The sequence below is a fragment of the Panthera leo genome, chromosome B3, assembly GCF_018350215.1.
Source record: "Panthera leo isolate Ple1 chromosome B3, P.leo_Ple1_pat1.1, whole genome shotgun sequence".
Taxonomy (NCBI): Eukaryota; Metazoa; Chordata; class Mammalia; order Carnivora; family Felidae; genus Panthera; species Panthera leo.
The window spans coordinates 73,652,466-73,674,399 of NC_056684.1; the positions used below are offsets into that span (position 1 = coordinate 73,652,466).

At 53.4% G+C, this 21,934-nt stretch overlaps 1 protein-coding gene across 2 annotated transcripts; it reads right to left on the minus strand.

Moving 5' to 3' along the window:
- Positions 1-205: 205 nt before the first annotated feature.
- Positions 206-21,022, minus strand: LOC122222355 (myosin-7). 2 transcript variants are annotated; one of them, XM_042942763.1, is made up of 38 exons: positions 20,316-20,524; positions 19,879-20,022; positions 19,430-19,586; positions 19,222-19,249; positions 18,507-18,615; positions 18,331-18,423; positions 18,164-18,227; positions 17,739-17,837; positions 17,401-17,504; positions 16,616-16,754; positions 16,395-16,513; positions 16,132-16,281; positions 15,696-15,866; positions 14,804-15,113; positions 14,452-14,519; positions 14,010-14,097; positions 12,991-13,108; positions 12,740-12,863; positions 12,338-12,474; positions 11,841-12,096; positions 10,977-11,219; positions 10,651-10,827; positions 9,722-9,867; positions 8,519-8,609; positions 7,427-7,816; positions 7,086-7,212; positions 6,788-6,906; positions 5,664-5,860; positions 4,896-5,079; positions 4,550-4,715; positions 4,289-4,413; positions 3,390-3,698; positions 2,965-3,168; positions 2,717-2,842; positions 2,238-2,513; positions 1,196-1,291; positions 939-1,073; positions 206-342 (listed from the first exon to the last, which is right to left on the minus strand). In XM_042942763.1, exons 1-38 carry the CDS (start codon positions 20,514-20,516, stop codon positions 325-327), a joined length of 5,808 nt encoding a protein of 1,935 aa, XP_042798697.1. In that variant the 5' UTR covers positions 20,517-20,524; the 3' UTR covers positions 206-324. The 2 variants fall into 2 exon arrangements, with proteins under 2 accessions (XP_042798697.1, XP_042798698.1); XM_042942764.1 differs by lacking the exons at positions 206-342; positions 939-1,073; positions 1,196-1,291; ... (1 more) ...; positions 2,717-2,842; positions 2,965-3,168 and adding an exon at positions 20,990-21,022 and having other exon boundaries at positions 3,372-3,698.
- Between the last annotated feature and the right edge of the window lie 912 nt (positions 21,023-21,934).

A 21,934-nucleotide genomic window follows, 5' to 3' on the forward strand; every position in this document is an offset into this window, starting at 1 on the left:
GTCACCTGCTGAGAAGGAGGTGAAGGGGAGCATCTGGGTCAGTCCTGCACCAAGGATGCTCAGAGACTCACAGCTTTCCAGGAAGGCCTCCTTGGGCTGTGTATAAAGCCGCCCCTCCTCTCCTGGATTCCCATCCCCTATCCCCCTGACCCCGTTCATGTCCCCATGGCTGGAAGGCTTTGAAGAAGAGTCTGAAGGCAGGGTATTGGCTTCAAGGAAAATAGCTTTATTCTGCTTCATCCAAAGGGGCTGCTATATAGACTCTGGAACTGGAGGCTTCGTCAGCACCCTCGGGACTGGGCAGATCAAGAAGACGTGGCAAAGCTATTCCTCATTCAAGCCCTTGTGAAAGGAAACAAAGTCCAAATTAGCTATGGGGAGGTGGGGTTTGGGCAGGGATGGGCACAGAAAACAAAGGGGAGACGGGGCACCTGATGGGGTGGAGGACTGCTCTGGGCGTGAGGGAGGCCCCCATGTGAGGGATGTGTCCTAAGGGCTGGTGTGGAGGAGCGAGGGCTGGAGGGCAGTGCTCTGAGGTCAGCCAGAGGGAATAAGCCTGGGCAAGGACAAAGGAGTCCTCTGGGATGTCCATTTTAGGACTGAGTTACAAGGCTGTAGGCCTAAACTAGGTGGAAAACAAGAGGAGGCCAGCAGTTGAATTGAGACATAGACACAGTGGGTATATACAAATTGGCACCTACTAGGGTTGCTGAACACCTTAGGGCTGGGATTCACAAAATCATTGAAAGTTGGAGTTGGAAGAATCTTAGAAATCACAGAGGATGGCATTACCTCACCCTCTGTGGCTTCATGGTTCAGTTGTGGGGAATGAATGAAAAGGAAGCATCCCTGATGTGAGGGGGCTCTGTCTGGGGGACGCTGATGTTGGCAGGTGTGCTGACATGCGGTGACTAGTGGGGCCCAGAGGAGGGACCCACCTTGGTGCCGATGTCGCGGCTCTTGGCCCGCAGCTTGTTGACCTGGGACTCGGCGATGTCCGCCCGCTCCTCTGCCTCATCCAGCTCGTGCTGCACCTTGCGGAACTTGGACAGGTTGGTGTTGGCCTGTTCCTCCTGCAGGGGGGTTTGGAGGGGGGAGGATGAGGTGAGGGGAGGCCAGAGATTCTTTCAGCCTCCCAGCCTGGAGGACTGGCTCAGCAATGTTCCTCCCTCAGGCTCCCAGAAGAGCTACTCACCGCCTCCTCGGCCTGGCGCTTGTAGGCCTTGACCTTCAGCTGCAACTTGTCCACCAGGTCCTGTAGCCTCAGGAGGTTCTTCCTGTCCTCCTCCGTCTGGGGGTCAGGGGGGCAGAGTTAGGAGTGAGGAGGGCACACTCATTGGAGGCAGCGCACCCCTCCCCCGCCGTGGTCGTTACCCTGAATGTAACATCCTCACCCGATTCTACGTTCTAATCCCCAACAAACACTTGCACCCTCCTTATAATTTTTATGGTAAAAAATTATTTAATTTAATAATTAAATTTAAAAAGTAACTAATTAAATTAAAATATTAAATAAATTAAATTAATTAAATTATTTTTAAAATAATTTTTCTACCATAAAAATTATAATTTTTTAATGGTTGTGCCAGGAGAGAGTCTAGGGAGCTGCTGAGACTCCTGAAATTGTGCACAAGCTCATGTGTGTGCACTGTTCTGAGGAGCAGGCCCTTAGGGGTCCTGGGGCCCCGTGGAGAAAAACTCTCCTGCTCTAGAACCCAGCATGACGTGTGTATAGAGAGATGGTAACTTTTTGGATTAGAGCAAAAACAAAATCTAATTAGGAGTCTGATTCTAGAAAACATAATGGAAAGCTAAAGTCTATATCTCTATAGGTAAACAAAAAATTCTGAGGTTTGTTCAATGACTTTGGTGTATTTTTCGTGTATTTTGGTGGTCATGGCACCCAACCAGAATTTGGCAACATATTTGCTTTCTGGTAATCTGCACTGGGTGAGCTCTGTCTGGAGCTCTCAGTGTTGTCCCCAGGGGACAGGTGGAGGGTGAAGGTTGGAGGTAGAGCTCCTAGGCCAGGGGGCTCAGAGGCTGAACTCTAGCCAGGGGACAGTTCGGGTAGAAGACAGCTAGGCAGGGTGGAAATGGGGCAGCCAGGGGCTGCATTCCCACTCCTTGTCCTGGAGGAGGCTACGAGAGAGCACTTCATCCCTCGTGCTGGTGTCTCCCTGGCTTCAGGTCACGGTGCAGAGGGTCCAGCTGCAGAGCAGCCCCCACGCCCGCACCTGGTAGGTCAGCTCCTTGATGCGACGCTCACTCTTCCTCATGCCCTTGACCGACTCCGCGTTGCGCTTCTGCTCGGCCTCCAGCTCATTCTCCAGCTCCCGCACCCGGGCCTCCAGCTTCTGCAGCTGCTTCTTGCCGCCCTTGAGGGCGATCTGCTCGGCCTCATCCAGCCTGTGCTGCAGGTCCTTGATGGTCTGCTCCATGTTCTTCTTCATGCGCTCCAGGTGGGCGCTGGTGTCCTGCTCCTTCTTCAGCTCCTCTGCCATCATGGCAGCCTGGGGACGGGAGACACGTGTAAAAGAACAGAGGCCCGGGGCCTCTTGTCCCTTGAGGATCACCTTTTTCCCATCGTGGCGTTTGTTTCCCGAGGCCCTCAGACTCACGCAGCTACAGAGTCAACTTGCCACGGCACAGTGGCCTGGCCTGGACCCAGGGCCCCATGTCTTTAGCGGGGGCAGGAAGGGGAGCAGTCACTCACATCCGTGATGGCCTTCTTGGCCTTCTCCTCGGCGTTCCTGCACTCCTGCACGGCCTCCTCCACTTCAGTCTGAAGCTGGGACAGGTCTGCATCCATCTTCTTCTTCTGGTTGATGAGGCTGGTGTTCTGAGGACCAAGGTGGGCAGAGCATGAAAAGTACTGAGCATTCATGGGTGGCTTCCAAACCTCACGTGCTGAGTCCGGCCAGCCCGTGCTTCCCTCCAGGAATGCCCAGGGGAGTTGCTCACCTGGGAGTGCAGCAGCTGCACCCGCTCGCTGGTCTCGATCAGCTCCTGCTCCGCCAGCTTCCGAGACCGCTCCGTCTGCTCCACCACGGCCCGCAGCTCCTCCAGCTCAGCCTGCAGCAGGTTGTTACGCCGCTCCACGATGGCGATGTTCTCCTTCAGGTCGTCGTTGGCACGGACCGCGTCGTCCAGCTGGATCTGGGTGTCCTGCAGATCAGGAGGGTGGGCATGAGAGAGCGGCTGGCCTCTGGGCCCATCGGAAGGCTGTTACACTAGGATGGATGCCGGTGTGGAGCCCAATATGGTGGGTCAGGAGGGCCTGTGAGATGTCTCTGCAGTGGCCAGGGGACATCACCACCAACTTGGCCACATGGAGGCCAGTCTGTCTCTGAGTAAGGTGACTTCCTGCGTCAGGAGTCTCCATGTACCTTCAGCAAGCTCTGGAGACCCTTGACTTGCTTCTGGGCCTCAGCAGCCATGCGATTGGCGTGGCTCAGCTGGATCTCCATCTCATTGAGGTCACCCTCCATCTTCTTCTTCACCCGCAGGGCCTCGTTGCGGCTGCGTGTCTCTGCATCCAGGGAGGTCTGCAGCGAGTCCACCACCCGCAGGTGGTTCCGCTTGGCCTGCTCCATCTCCTCGTCCTTCTCTGCCAGCTTCCTCTCGATCTCTGCCTTGATCTGGTTGAACTCCAGCTGGGCCCGGAGGATCTTGCCCTCCTCATGCTCCAGGGAGGCCTGGAAGAAGGTGGGGAGAGAGGGTCCAAGGCAGACAGTCAGGGCACAGGGCCATAGGCAGGGGTCTGTCCATGAATCATGGATACAAAGTGAGTTCAAGAGTGGTATTAAGTGGTTAAGTCAAAGAAGCAGAAGGAGGGAGAAGAAAAGTGAATTTAAAAGAAAAAAAAAAAAACAGGCCTAAGAGAAGGTGATTCAGACCCTCACAGAGGAGAGCAAAGACAAAGAGGAAAATGAAAGGAAAGGTGTTGCCAAGGAAACCAACAGCAATCAGGCTCAGAATGTAAAAAAATGCTGAAGTGGAAGGCAGAGGTGGAAAGGAGAGGGGAGTGGAAATGGGAAATCTTGTCTAAGATGTAATGGGTAAAATGTTTGTGTGAAGGAACAGAGTGACCTGTCCATTCACTCATTCATTCATTCATTCATTCCACAATGTTTGTTGAGTGGCTGTTATGTACCAGGCACTGTTCTAGGCTCTAAGGATGGAACAGTGAACAAAACAGACAACAGGGAGATGAGAACAGGGACCACAGCCTAGGGCTCGGCTCCGCCCCGCCCCCAACCCCGCGCCACCTGGCACACACACACACCTCAGCCTCTTCCAGGGCTGACTGCAGCTCTAGCTTCTCAGCTTCCAGCTGCTTGCGGACTTTCTCCAGCTCATGGATGGTTTTTCCACTGGAACCCAGCTGCTCAGTGAGGTCGGAGATCTCCTCTGTGGAAGGAACGGGGCCACTCAGCTGGGGGCTGCTGTGGTCCAAAATGTGGAGCACACATCTTGGAGCCCCTGGGTGGCACCACATGTGGGCACTACCCCCCGCCCCTCCGTGGTCTCTCAGGCCTCAGCGCACCCTGAAGGTTCTTGTTCTCCCGCTTGAAGGTCTCCAGGTGCTCCAGGGACTCCTCGTAGGCATTCTTGAGCTTGAAGAGCTCTGTGCTGAGGGAGCGCGCCTCCTTCTGCGAGGACTCCAGCTCTGACTGCGACTCCTCATACTTCTGCTTCCACTCGGCCAGGATCTGTGGGGACCTGGCTCACTGCGTGGCCCCCAGCCCCGCCCCAGCCCCGCTCCAGGGCCTGCCCAGGTCCCTGGGCTGGGCTCAGCCTCCTCCCCTGCCCTCAAGGAGGAGGTCCCAGTCTTCACGGTGACGTTGGCCTCCCTGCTCCGCCCCTGGCTGCGGCCCCCAGCTTGGGCCCACCTTGTCGAAATTCCTCTGCTTCTTGTCCAGGGCTGCGGCGGCTGCATTGGAGCGCTCCACATCCACCATCAGGTCCTCGATCTCATTCTGCAGCCGGTGCTTGGTCTTCTCCAGGGATGAGCACTTGGCGTTGACGGCCTCCACGGCCTCCTCGGCATCCTGCAGCCGCTGGGCCAGCTTCTTCCTGCCCGGGGCAGTGGGGGTGTGGCAGATGGGAGAGGGTGGGGAAGATGGAGGGTATAGATTTGGACAAGGGGAAACAACGTGAGTGTTCTAGAAAACAATCCTTGAAAATTCAGAAGCATTGTTGGAAAAGCTGAGGACAGGCCCCAGGGGGCTGAGAGCCGGGCAGGCAGAGGGTCTTGGTGGCAGGTTGTGAAGACCCACAGAACCCAAGAGGGCCTTCCAGGTGGTCTCCCCTGACCCTGGGCCAGCCTGTATGCTGCAGACATGGAGGACGCATGGGCTACTACAACACCCCCCCCCCACCCCGCATCCCTCATCCCACCACAGCACCCTGCCCCAGGTGGGAGCACTCTGCCCTCAGACAAACCTTTTGTTCGTCTTATATTCGGATGAGAAACATAACGCGAGCAAAAAGCTTCCCTGAGAGGAGAAAGAAGTGGGGGGCCCCCAGACAGAGTTCTCCTGTGTTGTCAAAACCTGGCCAAACGTCTATCCCAAGGTGCAGAATCTTCCCAGGTCTGGGCAGGGTTGTGTCCTGCCTGCAGAGAGGCCTCAGTGAGAGGCAGGCCACCCGGGACTCACTTGGCTTCTTCAAGCTCCTCTGTCCTCTGGATGGCATCTGTCTCATACTTCGTCCTCCACTGGGCCACCTCCGAGTTGGCCTTGGACAGGACGCGCTGCAACTCAGCCTTGGCCTCCGTCTCCTCCTCGTACTGCTCCCGCAGCAGGTCACAGTCGTGTCGGGCTGACTGCAGTGCGTGGGCCAGGGCGTTCTTCGCCTGGGGAGGGGTGGGAACCGGAAGGTGGGCTCAGCTTTCTCCAAAGTACAACCCCAGACAGTGCCCACATGCTCACCCTAGTTTCTCCATCCTCCCCGGGACCTCACCTATTTCTAATTCCCCCGTGGACCCGGAAAAGTCTACTGAGGACTAATAACAAAGGATGTCCATATAGTATTGTACAGTTCACACAATGTGTCATGCCCACCACTCCTTGCTCTTCACTGCAGCAGGCATTATTGACCTCGTCCTCATTTACGGGGGCTCAGAGAGGTTAGGTGGTTCCCCCAAGATTACCAAGCTCTAAGGGACAGGTTACGATGGAAGTCCTGGCCTTTTTAAAAAAAGTCATATTCTCCTCCACCCCTTTTCTTTAAATTTTTAAAAAATGTTTATTTTTGAGAGAGAGACAGAGCTGGAGAGGGGTAGAGAGAGAGGGAGACACAGAATCTGAAGTAGGTTCTAGGCTCTGAGCTGTCAGCACAGAGACTGACATGGGGCTCAAACCCACAAACCACAAGGTTGTGACCTGAGCTGAAGTCAGGCACTTAACCAACTGAGCCACCCAGGTGCCCCTAGTTTCTTTCTCTAGTTTTCAGATTGCCCTCCTAATCCCAAGACCTATTTGTACTGTTCCTTCACCCCATACTTGTGCCCAGCCAAGACAATCATTCCTCCCTAGTTTATTTCCTCTTCTCTGCCTCACTTTCCCCAACCCAGGCATCCTTATCCCATGCCCCTCTTTCTCCAGAGATGGCAACAGAAAGGCAGAGGGCCTCAGCCTGGGCTATAGATTTAGGAAGCATGTGGTAGGCTCTGGGCTATTATTCCTTTTGGAAAATGGGAGAACAATGAAAAACAGCAAGCCTCATTCTTGGGACCTGCTTGCTCCCTGCCTGGACCTAGTGGCCTGAGTCTCGGCCTCACCTTAACTTCCTCCTCCAGCTGCCTCTTGAGGTCCTCCAGCTGCTGGGTGTAGGTGAGCTTGCCTCGGGTCAGCTGGGAGATCAGTGCCTCCTTCTCATCCAGCTGCCGGGACAGCTCACCTGGAGAAGAACCCAGGCACACTCAACTCCGGAAGGTCAGTCACCTCTCTCCCCAACCCTTCCCTTAACTGTTAGGCCCCACTCTTTGGAGATGTGTGTGTGTGTGTGTGTGTACACGTATGTGAGTGTCTCCCTAAGGCTGGGTGGCTTAGAAATGGGGGAGGTGGAGGGGGGCTTACCATTCTCAGTCTGTAGCTTGGCCCGCTGGCTGGTGAGGTCGTTGACAGAACGCTGGGTCTCCTCGGCCTTGCTTCGGTGCTCATTCATCTGGTCTTCCAGGGTCCGGCACATCTTCTCCAGGTTAGCCTGAGGGAGGAAGGGGAGTGGATACGGTGGATGAAGGGTTGTAAGGGGTGCATGTACAGAAGTGAAGAGGAGAGGCATAGTGGGGAGAGGATGGGAGAACAGGGTGGAAGAAGAGAAGTGGGAAACTGGACCATCAGAGAAGAGAGAAGACATGCACAGAAAGTGAAGGTGGGTGGAGGGAATTGGGTGCAAGGAGGGTGAGCGGGCAGCCCACCTTGGCCTTGATGATCTGCTCCATGTTGGAGGTGACATCATCCAGCTCCAGCTTGAACTCGCTCTTCTCCTTCTCCAGCTTCTGCTTCACACGCTGCAGGTTGTCAATCTGCTCGCCCAGCTCGGCCACGCTGTCGGCGTGCTTCTTGCGCAGGGCTGCCGCCGTGGCCTCGTGCTGCAGCGTGGCCTCCTCCAGGTCCCGCCTCATCTTCTGGAACTCGGCCTCGCGCTTCTTGTTCATCTCGATCTGCACGGACGTGGCCCCGCCGGCCTCTTCCAGCCGCTCGCTGATCTCCTCCAGCTCCCGGGACAGGTCTGAGCGCAGCTTCTCCACCTTGGCCCTGGCGGTGCGCTCGGCCTCCAGCTCCTCCTCCAGCTCCTCGATGCGAGCCTGGGCCAGGACACAGAAAGCTCAGACCCACCGCCTGCAGATCCCACCCCAGGGCTCCAGAACATTCCTGGCCTGTCTGGAATAGCAAGTCAGTTCAGTTCTATCAGCAGAGAAGTGGAAATAAAAGATTTAGGGAAGATGTTTTGGCTGCTGAGCTAGCCCTCCTTCAGTCCCGAACATTATACATTGTCTGTTGGAAGGACAGGGGGTTGAAGCTCACACTTTAAGAGGGACAAAGAGACTTATCTTCTAGGGATATTTTAAGCAGTTTAGGAGCAAAACTATGAAAAGTTTAGAATGAGAGAGCCATGTTTATCTAAAGACCTCACATGGTGTCTTCTCTAGGGTAAGAATACAAGTCAAAGATTGTCGGGGCTAAAGGGACCTTAAAAGCCATTGGTAACAGGGGAGACACACAGACTCAGAGATCTGGAGTGGGCTCCCCGCGGTCACCAGCTAAGCCAGAGTTGAGACAGGAAGCCAGGATTTCTGCCTCCTACACCTGTGACCTTTTCAAGGTCTCTTCCTATGTCATCCCAGCCCCTCCAAGGGGTGCTTCATGGGTGTGCTGGTGTAGCTCAGCATCTCCCCTCATGGACACATAGCAAGTGCCTGTAATGCTGGGGAGGACATCCTGGAGGAGGGGGTCGAGGAGGCTGACAGCCAGCCCAGGGACTCCAGCCTAGGCATCCCACACCTCACCTGAAGCTCTTTGAGCTTCTTCTGCAACTGGCTGCCGAGGGCCTGCTCATCCTCAATCCTGGCATTGAGGGCATTCAGTTCAAAGTCCTTCCTGTAGAGAAGTGGGGAGGGTAAGGTGAGGAAGGTTGGTTGGGCACCTGGAGGGCCCACCAGTGGTTGGAAATGGTAATACAAAAAATGAAGAGCAGGATTTCACTAGAAAAATAGCGTCTGGGGCTGATGTAGAGTCCCTGAAAATGTAACACATGCTGAAGGGCTGAAGTCCAACAAGAAATGTAATTGGCAGAGCATCGCAGGTGGAGTGACAAGACCTGGGCTCTGTGGGACTTCCTCTCTGTGGTTCTGTAGAATGAGGCATTGGATGAGATGGTTTCAAAGGCCCCTTTTTGCTCTGATGGCCTTTAATTCTGTTACTGTTACTTTAGACCCTTTGGTTAACCTTTCTGAACCTTCATTTCTGCTTTGGTAAAGTGGGCCTCAAAATACCATTATTAGAAAGTGGTTTGAGGGTCCATGGGATGATATAGTCATTAGTTCATTCAACAAATGCTGTGTCTGGAGAAGTGTAAAGATTCCTGAACAGAAGCAAGCCCAATGAGAATATAATCATGATAACTCTCAGAGCCTTTCGAAATCCTGACCCTAAAGCACCATAAGATCCTTGATTGTCCAAATACATCCTGCAGGTTCAGTTTCCCAAGTGTGGAAAGTGGATCTATACAATTTTGGTAGAATTTGCAATAAGGATTGGATCCACAAGTTCATAGGACCCTGCACTGCTCAAGTGTGGCAGCTGACCCGCTTCTCTGTGGTCCTCCAGGTTCTCTGTGAAGGACCTGAAAAGCCTTTCCTGAGAGGCTTTTGTGTGGAACCTTCCTCAGTGTTAAGCAACTGGTCTCCAAAGAGACTTGTGTGAAAAAGGAGGTGAGCTGTTATTTTCCATCTCTTCACTCCCCAACAGGAAGAAAAGGTTTGAGGGATCCAAGTTCAAGTTTTTGCCAGGGAGGACTGCGGGGCCTGGCTACATGTGTCTGGGGGAGGAAGGCCCTCTTCCTGGACGCCTCTGCCCACAGTTTTGTAGCCACTGATGGAGGCTGCATGGGGTTCTGAGGGCGGATGTCTTGGGGCAGTATGTACTGTCATGGGCAGAACAGTCCGCTGAGCTGAGGGGGAGGAAGGGCACCAGGGAGGGGAGCACGCTACTTTTTCAGCCGCTCGTCCAGCTGCTGCTTGTCGTTCTCCAGGTCCATGATGCTCTCCTGGGTCAGCTTCAGGTCGCCCTCCAGCTTCCGCTTTGCTCGCTCCAGGTCCATGCGTACCTTCTTCTCCTGCTCCAGGGACCCCTCCAGCTGGTGGAGAGAAGGAACAGTGTGCCCCGTAAAACCAATCGTCCTGATTTGGTGATTTGGAGGCTCAGTCACTCCAGGGTTAGGGAATCCTAAGAAATGTCCAGGACTCGGAAAAGCTTCCCCAGAGTGGGCGAGAGGACTGGGAGAGTGCCTGGTATAGAGGGATGCTCAGTAACCATTTGATAAATGATTTAATGAATGGCTGTGTGCTGAAACCCCAAAGCTGCCTTCATTCATTCAGCTTCTGCAGACCTGTGCTAGGCACTTTAGACACAACCCTGAATAAATCCAAGTCCTACCTAAAGGCAGCTTTTGGTCTTAGGGCTGAGACAGATACTTCAGTAATGATAACATGGGGTGATAAGTGAGCCCATGGACATATGCACAGAGAACTATCTGCAAAACAATGATCACTGAGGACCAGATCCTGCCTAAAATATTAGAGGTCCAAAGATCCTCCTTGAGGAGTCTCACAAAATTCCCAAAGAAATGTATCACTTTTTATGTGATATCTCTCTAATCCTATGGTTGAAAGTAGAGATATAAAGGCTTGACCCTAAATCGAGAAAAGGAAGCCCATCTCTACTGTTGATCATATCAGTAGGATGAAATGGATAACTCATAATTGATCACTCTTCCCCTTTGCTATTCCCCAGCTCCCTTTTAGAAAGTTATCAGGGGAGGGAATACTCTCCAATCCCATCCTTCTAAACACACACACACAAATACACATGGACATGGACATGGACATGGTATATCTAGGCCCTGTGACAATCTACTTACATCGTCCACCTGCTGCTCCAGCTTGACTTTGGCCTTTGTCAGGGTGTTGACCTTGTCCTCCTCGGCCTGAAGGTCATCCAGGGCTTGCTGGTGGGCCTCCTGCAGAGCCTTCTTTTCCTTGGTCAGCTTGGCGATGATCTCATCTAGCCCAGCCATTTCCTCTGTCAGGTTCTTCACCTGCCAACCAAGACCCCCATCCCCTTTAGGGTCACAGGTCACCAGCTTGGAGATGTCTATGGGGATGTCCAATGCCAAGGACCAGGACCACCTTGTGGTTTGGGAATCCTGAGGAGACCTGGGCTGGAGCCAGAAGGAGCTGCCCTCACCTTGTTCTCTGTTGCATGCTTCTCCTTCTCCACCTTGGCCAGTGTTAGCTCCAGGTCATCAATGTCCCTTTTGAGCTCAGAGCACTCATCTTCCAGCTTGCGCTTCTTGGCAGTGAGCTCTGCATTCATCTCCTCCTCGTCCTCCAGCCTCTCTGTCATCTCCTTCACCTTGGCCTCCAGCTGGATCTTATTCTTGATCAGCTGGTCACAGCGTTCCTCTGCATCAGCCAGGTTGTCTTGTTCCTGAGGACAAGGCACAGAGGGGAGGCTGATCAGTGGGTGGGGTGGTTGCCCTAACAGATGCAGGGAGGGAGAGGCTCAGCCCTCACTGTAGGAGGGCAGCTCCAGGATATCCCAGCTGAGAGAAACCTCAGAAGAATGAGGTAGGGAAGAATTGCAGGACAATATGATGGGAACATTGGGGGATGGAAGTAGAGAGGAAGGGAATCAGAAGTCTCTTTAGTTGGCCTTCTTCCTCTGGTCTACTCCACTGAAGGGAAGACACTACATTTGCAGATGCCAGCACTTCACATATTTACAACCTAGTGAGATGGGCAGCTTTATCCCCCATCCAGAAATGAGGTCATTGAGACTCAAAGATAACATGTGGTTTTCTCAGGGTCACAAAATTATTACGCTGTGGATCCAGGCTGAATCCAGGTGGAAAGTCTGTTTTTAAAAGGTAGTTCTTTTCCCCTTCCCATTCATTCTCTGGAGGGACCTCCTTGGAGGTGTTTGAAGTATTGACCCTAGAATCCTGTGCCTATGAGAGGAGAAGGTGAGCCCCAGGCGGGGAAGTACAGGGTGTGTGGGAGATGTTGGCTGAGCAGGGCAGGCAAGCTAGCAAAGGCCCAGGAGCCTCACCGCCTGCACTTGGAGCTGGAGGTCATTCTTCTCCTGCAGCAGGGACACCATCTTCTCCTCCAGTTCCTTGCGGCGAGCCTCTGACTTCTCCAGCGCCTCTTTGATGCGTGCAAACTCCTCCTTCATGGTGGCCATCTCCTTCTCTGTCTCTGCACTCTTCAGCAGTGGCTTGATCTTGAAGTAGAGCTTCATCCAGGGCCAGTTCTTGACCCCCATGAAGGCCCGAATGTTCCACTGGATTATCAGCAGGGAGTCTCTGCAGGGGCCCAGCAAGGGGTGGTGAGAGAGTCCCCTCTCTCCTTCCTGTCCTAAGGCCCTGACTCCTAAGTAATGCCCCTTCCTTCCTCTATGCCGCTCTGGCCGTGAAGCCCACCCTGGGTCTGTAGGAGCCCTTCCTGCTGGTCTGCTTGCTTGAAATTTCAGTGAGCTTTCTCCTGACACTGCCCCTGAACCAGCCTGGCCTTAGATGGTCAGGAGCCTCCTTCTGAAGCTCTCACCTGCGCTCCAGCAGCTTCTTGTACTCCATTCTGGAGAGCACACCCCGGGACTGGGCCTGGATGCGGGTGATGATGCGGCTCAGCCTCTCGTCACGCATCTCCTCCAGCAGCCCCAGTAGCCCAGCCTTGAAGAACACCTGTGGGCGAGGGGTGGATGGGCCAGGAGGGGAAAGAAGAGAGGGTTATTTTAAGGAGGGTGACACCCTAGGAAAGAACTGGAGGGAAGAGGTCAATGGCAGCTAGAGCTGGGATGGGGGTGGTGCTGGAGGGTTCACAGGGAAGGAAGCATGCCTTTCAGAGATGGTCCTAAGATGATTGGTCAAAGGGAAGGAGGTACGAGGTGAGAAGCCAAAGGACGAGAGAAGTCTTTCTGTAACCAGCTTGTCTCCTCCCTTCCCTTACCTTGGTATGGCCGAACTTGTACTGATTGTGGTCAATGTCTAGGGAGCCCAGCAGCTTCTCTGCCCCTTTCCTGCTGTCAATGAATTGGCCCTCGGGGATGGCCGCTGGATTCAGGATGCGATACCTGGAGAAGGAGGTGCCCAGAGTCACCCACGTTCTGTACTGACCTGCTCTGCCCACAGTATTCAGGGCCACCTGTGGACTGCCCAGGCTCCCCCTGTTTCCTGAGCTCTGGGAGACCTTGTACCCACCTCTGCCTGAAGTCCCCGTAGAGGATGCGGTTGGGGAAGCCCTTCCTGCAGATGCGGATGCCCTCCAGCACACCGTTACAGCGCAGCTGGTGCATGACCAGGGGGTTGTCTATCACTCCTGCAGCAGGAGATGGGGGGAGGAAGGTGTAGGGAGAGTACTGGACCAAGCCAAAAGTTCTGGGCTCTGATCCTCGCTCTGTCACTCACTAGTCCGTAACCTTAGCAAGTCATTTAATAATGGAAAGTGGTCCTTTTTTTTTTTCATTTTGTTCGTAGCTATACTCTTTTTTTTATTAACAAAATTTTTTTTTAATGTTTTGTTTATTTTTGAGAGAGAGAGAGAAAGACAGAGTGTAAGCAGGAGAGGGGCAGAGAGAGAAGGAGACACAGAATCTGAAGCAGGCTCCAGGCTCTGAGCTGTCAGCACAGAGCCTGATGTGGGGCTCCAACTCACAGACCGCAAGATCATGACCTGAGCCGAAGTCAGATGCTTAGCCGGCTGCTTAACCAGGCGCCCCTTCCTAGCTATACTCTTAAGAGTAACCAAAAGACTTTCGCATTCTGTATTTTATATTGTGTTTATTATCATAGGTGGTAGCCAGGGCAAATATATCCCATTTTCTAGAGAAGAAATTAATCCCAGAGGAGTTAAACCCAGAGAGTTTAAGGGACTTCACCAAGGTCACTAAGCTGACCAGAGCAGAGTTAGCCAAGCCTTGAATCCAGGCCCCTGAGACTCCAACTCCTAATCAGTCAAAAAAGGGTAAACAATCTCTAAATGTCTCACTGGAGGGCTGCATGACATGAGGCGATGCCCATTTAAGTGCATTACATGGTCCCCGAATCACACTGCAAATGCAAGGAAATGGGGGTGGGTGGGAGTAGTCTACTATCTCATAGGGGATGGGAGGAGAGTGTCATTTGGAAACCACCATTGTGGGGGATTAGGAGATGGCTTAGGAAGCCCTGTCCCCGGGGCCTGGGGCATGTGGCCAGCAGTGGCAAGTTCTGGGGCTCACCTGGAGACTTTGTCTCATTGGGAATGATGCAACGCACGAAGTGGGGATGTGTAGAGCGCAAGTTGGTCATCAGCTTGTTCAGATTTTCCTGTGGCCCAAAGTGCAAGAGGGAAAAGTAATGCAGGTGAAGGAGAGGGATGTAGGGAAGAGAGAGGAGAGGAGGGAAGGGAAAGAAAGACGGAGAGAATGAAGAAATGTTGGGGAGGACATGGAGGAGGGGACAGCCTGAGACCAGAGGGAAAGGGAGATATTGAGATGGGAGAAGAAGAGAGGAGAGGGCAGCCCACAAAGGGAGAGAGAATGGAGAGAAAGAAAGACAAAGAAGGAAAGGGGTCACAAGGGAAGGAGGAGACAGGGGAGTCAGGGATGGAAAGGCAGGAAGGAGCAGGGCTGGTGGGTGCTGGGGAGCCTAGCTGGGTGGGGGTTGGGCTCACAGACTCACCCTGTGCAGAGCTGACACAGTCTGAAAGGATGAGCCTTTCTTGGCTTTGCCTTTGCCTTTATCAACAGCTGTGGAAGGAGAGTCAAGGAAAGGGGCTTGAGTGGGCATGTGGGAGGCCAGAGTTGGGGGGTGGACAATCACAGGCTCTCTTTATGTCTTTGCAGGCATTTGGCCACCAGGTGAGGGTCTTCACTATGGGGGCCTCTGCCTCTCCACCCCCATTCTATCTCACTGATCCTGTACCCCTTGGGGGCAAACCTGACACAAAAGTGGTGGAATGTGCAATGAACCTGTCTCAGAACCAGGTCAGAAACGCTGCTTTATAGTCCCCAGAGCCCCAGTCTCTACTTACGTGCATCAGCACCCGCATAGTTGGCAAACAGGTTACTGAGCATCTTGAGGGAGGACTTCTGGTACAAGGCCACCACCGTCTCGTTGAGTGGGTCTTTGTTCTTCTGCAGCCAGCCCAGGATGTTGTAGTCCACGGTGCCGGCGTAATGGATCAGGGAGAAGTGAGCTTCCGGCTTCCCCTTAATGTTGCGTGGCTTCTGGAAGTTGTTGGACTTGCCCAGGTGGTTGTCAAACAGCTTGGCCTTGAAGGTCATATCAGTGGCCTTGGGGAACATGCATTCCTCCTCCAGGATGGACATGATGCCCATGGGCTGAGGGTCGAGGGAAAAACATCGTTGAGCATGCTTCATGCAGATGCAGATGGATCCTACTCTAAGGTCAATATTTGTTTATGGTGATGCCTCTTTTGGGTGTTAAGGTATCAGGTTTAGCTTTCAGTACAGTTATTTACAAACTTGCACCTGTTCAAGCTTTCCCAAGGTGGAAGATTTTGTGTGATTTCAGAGGGACTTTTGTGAAAGTCTGGGAATGTGGATACTCTAGGTGCTTTACACACCACTGCATTGCCCAGATCCCTAAGATGTTGGGGTTGAAAACAGATACATTGTTTTTCCCTGCCCCGTGCTCAAACCAGGTTAAACCAGGGCTTTTAAACATACTGATATGAGAGGCTTTCCTGGAGCTGCCTGTCCTCCCTGTGTCCATTCTCAAGCCCCTGGGACCTCGGCTCTCCTGTGCCATCCTGTCCTGGGTGGTCAGGACAACACAGGACTCTGGAAACTAGGGCTTGGGATCGAGATCATGTTCCCCAGCAGAGAGAGGGGCTGCCATTTTGTCTGGGGCATTCATGTAGGGCGTGAGTGGGTAGTTTAGGCAGCAGGTGGAGGCAGCACCTTCTCGATGAGGTCGATGCAGGCCTGCAGGTCCATGCCAAAGTCGATGAACTCCCACTCGATGCCTTCCTTCTTGTACTCCTCCTGCTCCAGCACGAACATGTGGTGGTTGAAGAACTGCTGCAGCTTCTCGTTGGTGAAGTTGATGCACAGCTGCTCAAAGCTGTTGAACTGCGGGGGGGCAGGGGTGGAGCGGGTCAGGCAGGCAGAGGTCTGAGAGGACAGTGGGGTCAGCCCAGGCCTGTGCCCCAGCCCAGTTAGGAGTGTGGCCGGACCCCTCCTCTGTCAGGCCAGGGAGAGGGAGCCCCCACTGGAAGACAGGATGATGTGTTTATCACCGCTGAGCCCCACCGCCTTTCCCACTCCTGGCCATGATGGTCACAGGTGCGAATGAGTGAGTTACTGTTCCCCCCACACCCAGGCTCCCCCAACTCACATCGAAGATCTCGAAGCCGGCGATGTCCAGGACCCCTATGAAGTATTGGCGTGGCTGCTTGGTCTCCAGGGTGGCATTGATCCGTGTCACCATCCAGTTGAACATCTTCTCGTACACTGCCTTGGCCAGTGCCCCGGTGGCATATGCCACCTGGAAGGTAAGGGAGAGACCCAGATGAGCAGAGTTAGTGGGGACAGTGAATTCCAAAGCCCCCAGTGCAGCATTCCAGCACCCTCCCCATTTATCTCCTGAAGATGACCCACCTGCTGGACATTCTGCCCCTTGGTGACATATTCATTGCCCACTTTCACTCGAGGGTGGCACAGCCCCTTGAGCAGGTCAGCTGAGTTGAGCCCCATGAGGTAGGCAGATTTGTCAGCCTCTGAAAGGAGAGGGTAGGCAGCCAAGTTGGTAAAGGGTTGACTCCTCTACAGATGTGGCCCTCAGTGACTCCACAGCTGCCCTCCAGCATCCAGACTCCTACCTTCAGTGCCGTCTGGCTCAGCCTGCTCCTCTCGCTGCTTCTGTTTGAACTTCATGTTTCCAAAGTGCATGATGGCACCCGTCAGCTTGTACATGGAGTTCTTCTCCTCTGAGGTGAAGCCCAGCACATCAAAGGCATTCTGTAGGCAAATCCCATATTGGTGGACCCCGGAATAGGAAGTATGGTACGTAAATGAGATCCTGCTTCAGTTGGAGACAGAGCTTCTTTCCTGAATCCTTGTGGCTTCTGATACTCCCATACCCGGTAGGAAACTCCAACACCAAGATGGGCAGTACAAGAGCAAGATGGTGTGCATACTGCCCCAGATCTGGCATCTGTGGTCACAACTGTCCTCTGGAGCTGCCCTGTTTACCCACTCATGATTTCTACTTTTGTCCTTCATCTGGGCCCTATACTTGCTTCCCTGCTGGAACCATTTATACCTATCTCTGGTCTTCACCTAACAGCCTGCCCCAGCCCCATGGTGACTGCATGACCTACCCCTCTTCCCTGGGTGATGCCTTGCTTCTTGTCTTGTCTGCTTCTCTGTCTCATGGTGTTCAGCCCTTTTTGCTTGAACATCAAATACTGGCCACCACTGTCTCATCACACCTATTTCCCAACACATAGTGGTCATAAGGCTTGTTCTGCCCCATGGGGAGGGCCATACCACTTTGAATAAGAGATAGACAGTGTCTCAGCTCTCCTACTGAGCCATTGAACTGGCCTCATTTACCCCTCACTGCCTGTCCCCTCACCTCTCAACCAGGTTCTCACACACTTACATCAGTGGCCATGAGCTCTTCAGCGTCATCAATGGAGGCCACCGTGGTCTCTCCTTGGGAGATGAATGCATAATCATAGGGGTTGTTGGTGATCAGCAGCATGTCTGGGAAGAAAAGATGTGGTTAGGATGAGGCACAACCCCCTGGCTCTCGCTGGGGCTGCCTACCACAGCACAGGACTTGCAGGAAAGCACATGACAAGGCTTAATGTGGTCCCACATCCCACAGAACTGAATCCAGCAGTGCCATAAACCCAGGGCATGCTAGCAAGCAGCCTCAAGCAGAGGGGACCAGGTTGCCATGGAGATAGTTGGTCTCGGTTGGTAGCTCTGACTCACCCAGCAGCTCGGGCTTTTTGTTAGACAGGATTTGGTAGAAAATGTGATAGTCTCTCTCCGCTCTCAACTGGAAAATAACTCTGGATTTTTCCAGAAGGTCTGTGAACAGTAATCGGAGAAAAAAGAGAAATGTTGGGATTTAAGTGCAAGGAAATAGAGGGAAATGAATGATAAGCATAGCAAGCAAAAGGCAGAGGGAAAGGGAGAGACAAAGAGAGAGAGGTTCCCATACAGACATGCAGAGAGAGAGGTGGAGAAAGACCAGAGGGAGTCTCAGAGAAAGAGAAATATATAGACCTAGAAACACAAAAGAGACAGAGACAGAAAGGCAGACAGACAGAGAGAGGAGAGAGACAGGTTGGGATCATGATGACTTAGAATGAGGGTGAGCTCAAGCTGAGTCCTAGCAGATGCATGGCACTCACAGGTCTCTATGTCTGCAGACGCCAACTTTCCGGTCGCCCCAAAATGGATTCGAATGAATTTCCCCTAGAGAGATGGAGGAGAGTGGTGACGAGTGGAGGCCAGGCTCATGTTTGACACCATCCCTTCACCAGCCCAAGTCCCAAACCCAAGGTCAGGGACCACTCACAAAGCGGGAGGAGTTGTCATTCCGGACTGTCTTGGCATTGCCAAAGGCCTCCAGGGCAGGATTGGCCTGGATGATCTGGTCCTCCAGAGTGCCCTGCAGAGGTCAGGAAGGATGGCTGGTGAGAGGTCTCCCCTTCCCTTTTTGCAGTGCAGGCCCGTGGAGGACAACAGGCCTACCTTCCCTGGGGTCTGCTCCTTCTTGCTGCGATCCCCAATGGCGGCAATAACAGCGAAATACTGGATGACCCTCTTGGTGTTGACAGTCTTTCCTGCCCCAGATTCCCCACTGTCGGGAGAGGCAGGGGCTCATTAGGCAATGAACAGACACCGCTTGAGACAAACAGGCCTCAAGTCAGGAGAGAATGTCTGGTCCTACTCGACAGTGGGAGCCCTGAAGCAGGAGCTTCCGGGTAACGTGCATCCCAAGCACACAGCTGTACTCCGACACACATGGTGTCAGGGAGAGCACCAGGAAGGATGACAGGAAAATGCCGGGTTTGCTGGTCTTAGCTAGGCAAGGTCAACATGAGGCAATGGGCCTCGGCCATTTTGGAAAAGAATGGGGGGCGGTGGGCGTGGCAGAATGGGGAAAGATGAAAGAAAGTGTGGAGGGGAAGAAGATACGGTGACGGTGACTCTGGGCTTATGGATAAGAGAGCCATGAGTTGGAGGAGAGAGAGTGAAGGGAAGGAGAGAGGAAAACTACCACAGGAGTGGGAAGCAGAAAGGAAGCAGGGGAGCAAAGGCAAGGGTAAAGGTCACTGGAGAAAGAAGAGCTGGCATGAAGGTAGAGGGAAAAGAGAATGGCGGGTCCTTGATGGGATCTGAGGTCCCTGATGGGGGCTGGGGTCAGGGAGGTTCTGGAAGGGACCAGGGTAGGAGGTACACTCACGTGATCAGGATGGACTGGTTTTCTCTGTCTGTTGGAAGAAAGTGGGGAGGAAAAATCAGGAGCCACACAGGATGCTTTTGCCTGGCATCCACCCACCCTACCACCCCACCTCCTTGCCTCTCTCTAGGCATCTCCCAGTGGCCCAAACCAATAAGCCCATTCCCTCCCATGGGGTTCTCCAGAAAACCCTCCAGTCAAGGCCTGTCACCTGTCAGCATGTACTGATAGGCGTTGTCAGAGATGGAGAAGATGTGGGGCGGCGCCTCGCTCCTCTTCTTGCCCCGGTAGGCAGCCACCACCTCTGCATTGTATACCGGCAGCCACTTGTAGGGATTGACGGTGACACAGAAGAGGCCCGAGTAGGTCTAGGGTAGAAAAGGAGGGTTGAGTTTTTGGTGATGAAGAGGGGAGGATGGCAGATTTCAGAGTTAGAGAACCATTCCAGGAGGGGAAGAGGAGAAAGGAAAATCTATGAAAGCACTAAATCTGAGTAATCCCAGCCTGGGGGGGTATTAGAACTGAACCAGGGAGGCAGGGGCCCAGATAGAGTGCTGTAATGGCTGCACACAAAGAACAGAAACCTGGGGTTCCAGGAGGCAGGCCTGTGCAGACCAGGAAGCTACTAGATTCAGAGGATGTCCTGGAGGGCGCACTCACGTAGATCATCCAAGAGGCATAGCGCTCCTTGAGGTTGTAGAGCACAGCAGGTTCGTGCAGGAAGGTCAGCATGGCCATGTCCTCGATCTTGTCAAACTTGGGTGGGTTCTGCTGCATCACCTGGTCCTCCTTCACGGTCACTGTCTGCAACAGTCCACATGCAGGCCGTACGGTCAGCCCTCCCTCCTCCCAGAAAGGAGTCAGGTGAGTTCTAGGACAGTGGTTTTCAAGAGAGAAGCACCGGTGATCATAGAGAAGACAGACGGGATGTTGGGAAGGAGAAGGGCTATTTGGCAGGTGTGGAGCCCTGCCCAGAGGAAGGGGAAATCGGACTGTCCTCAGGTCTGCATGGGGTGGGTCCTGGTGGCAACCCTCTCTGTGTACCCCAGCTATGGGAGGAGTCCAGGAGGGCCACTCATACCAGCCCTGCTGCCCACCTTGCCATGCTCAGTCTCAGCAGTGACTTTGCCACCCTCTCGAGACAGAATTTTGGCCTTGACGAACTCCTCTTTGTCATCAGGCACGAAGACATCCTTCTTGAGGTCAAAAGGTCGGGTCTGGGCTTCCAGCCGCTCCTTCTCTGACTTTCGCAGGAAGGGGGCGGCGGCCCCAAAGGCGGCCATCTCCGCATCCACCATGGCTGTGCCTGCAGTGGGTGGGAGCTGGAGAAGATGCTGGCGGCCCTCCTGTCCGCCCACCCTCCACTCCCTTCCCTGGGTTCTCTGTTTCAGTGGGAGCCCCAGAGCCTAGCACCGTACTCATGAGTCAGGGGGGTCACTGTGAGTCCCTGGTTCCCTGAGCTTATCCCTCAACCATGTAATAGCCTAGCAAACCTGTCAGGCAGAAAGGGAGGCTAACTTTTGTTCAGCTTGGGGCTCTCCTAGAGGAGGGAGGAGCGTTCTGGGCTTCTCATGGGAGCAGAAAGTTAACTCCATCCATCTCTTATCCTTGTCCCTCCTTGGCACCTCCTCTCTAGTCACAGGCAAGGAGCTCTTGGTTACCAAGACATACTCCCCAAGACAAGGCAGAAACAGAGTCCCATGCCTGGCTTTGGGGCTGTCATGGCCAATCTTCCCAGATTCCCCCACACTCCATCTTCTGCTTTCCTTACCTTGGTTTCTCGAATGTGTGTACTAGATGAAAGGGGCTCAAGCCTGCAGGGGACCTGGAAAGAAGGAAGGCTGTGTCAGGGCCAACTCCCTGCTGCTCTCTGGCTCTGCCCCTCAGCACCTGCCCCTCCCCTAGGTCTGCAAACAGGTGGGGAGTGGTGGCCAGCTTCTCTGGTCCTGTCCTCTGTCTGGCTTTCTAAACACTGTTGCCCTTTCTCCTGGGCAATAGTTCTGACAGTTTCCTGATGTCCATTCATCCTCCTCCCACCTGGAGATGGTCTTTCCCTTGCCTATACTCATCTAGTGAAACTTGCCTTCTTTGAGCCACCTGAGAAACAACTAATGCTCGCATATGTTCAGTCCTTTACAGTCTACAAAGCATTTTTATGCACACTCTCTTACTCAGTCTTCACCCTGTTCTACAGATGAAGAAAGCAAGGTTAAGAGGCTTTCTTGTCCAAGAACACACAACAACTATTTAGTGGTGGAGCCAGGCCTTTAGCCCATGTCTCATGACTAAATCTAGTTCTCTTCCATTCCGTTCCCATTTGATTGTCAGTCTTGGTAGACCCTCTCAGAGAGGAGACCCTTGTGGGCATCCTCTCATAGGCACACCCATCACACAGCCAAAAGCTCTCCATATGTCCTCTGATGAACACATATGCCTGCTGCTCACACACATGCCTCATACAGACACGTTTCCTTCCTCTACCTTGGCACACACATCCCTCCCACTGTGCCATCATGCCTGGGCAACAGACACGCATGTTAAGTATTTGTCCAGTATAAATAAGTCCATATCACTGTACATTCTCAAGTATACAAACACTTGGGTCAGGCACACCACACGCCTGTGAGCTCCTTTTGCAGGGTGTACACATGCTGTAGCAGTCTCGACTTCTGAATGTGCACACAAGCACCTCCACGTGCATGGATATACGTAGTCG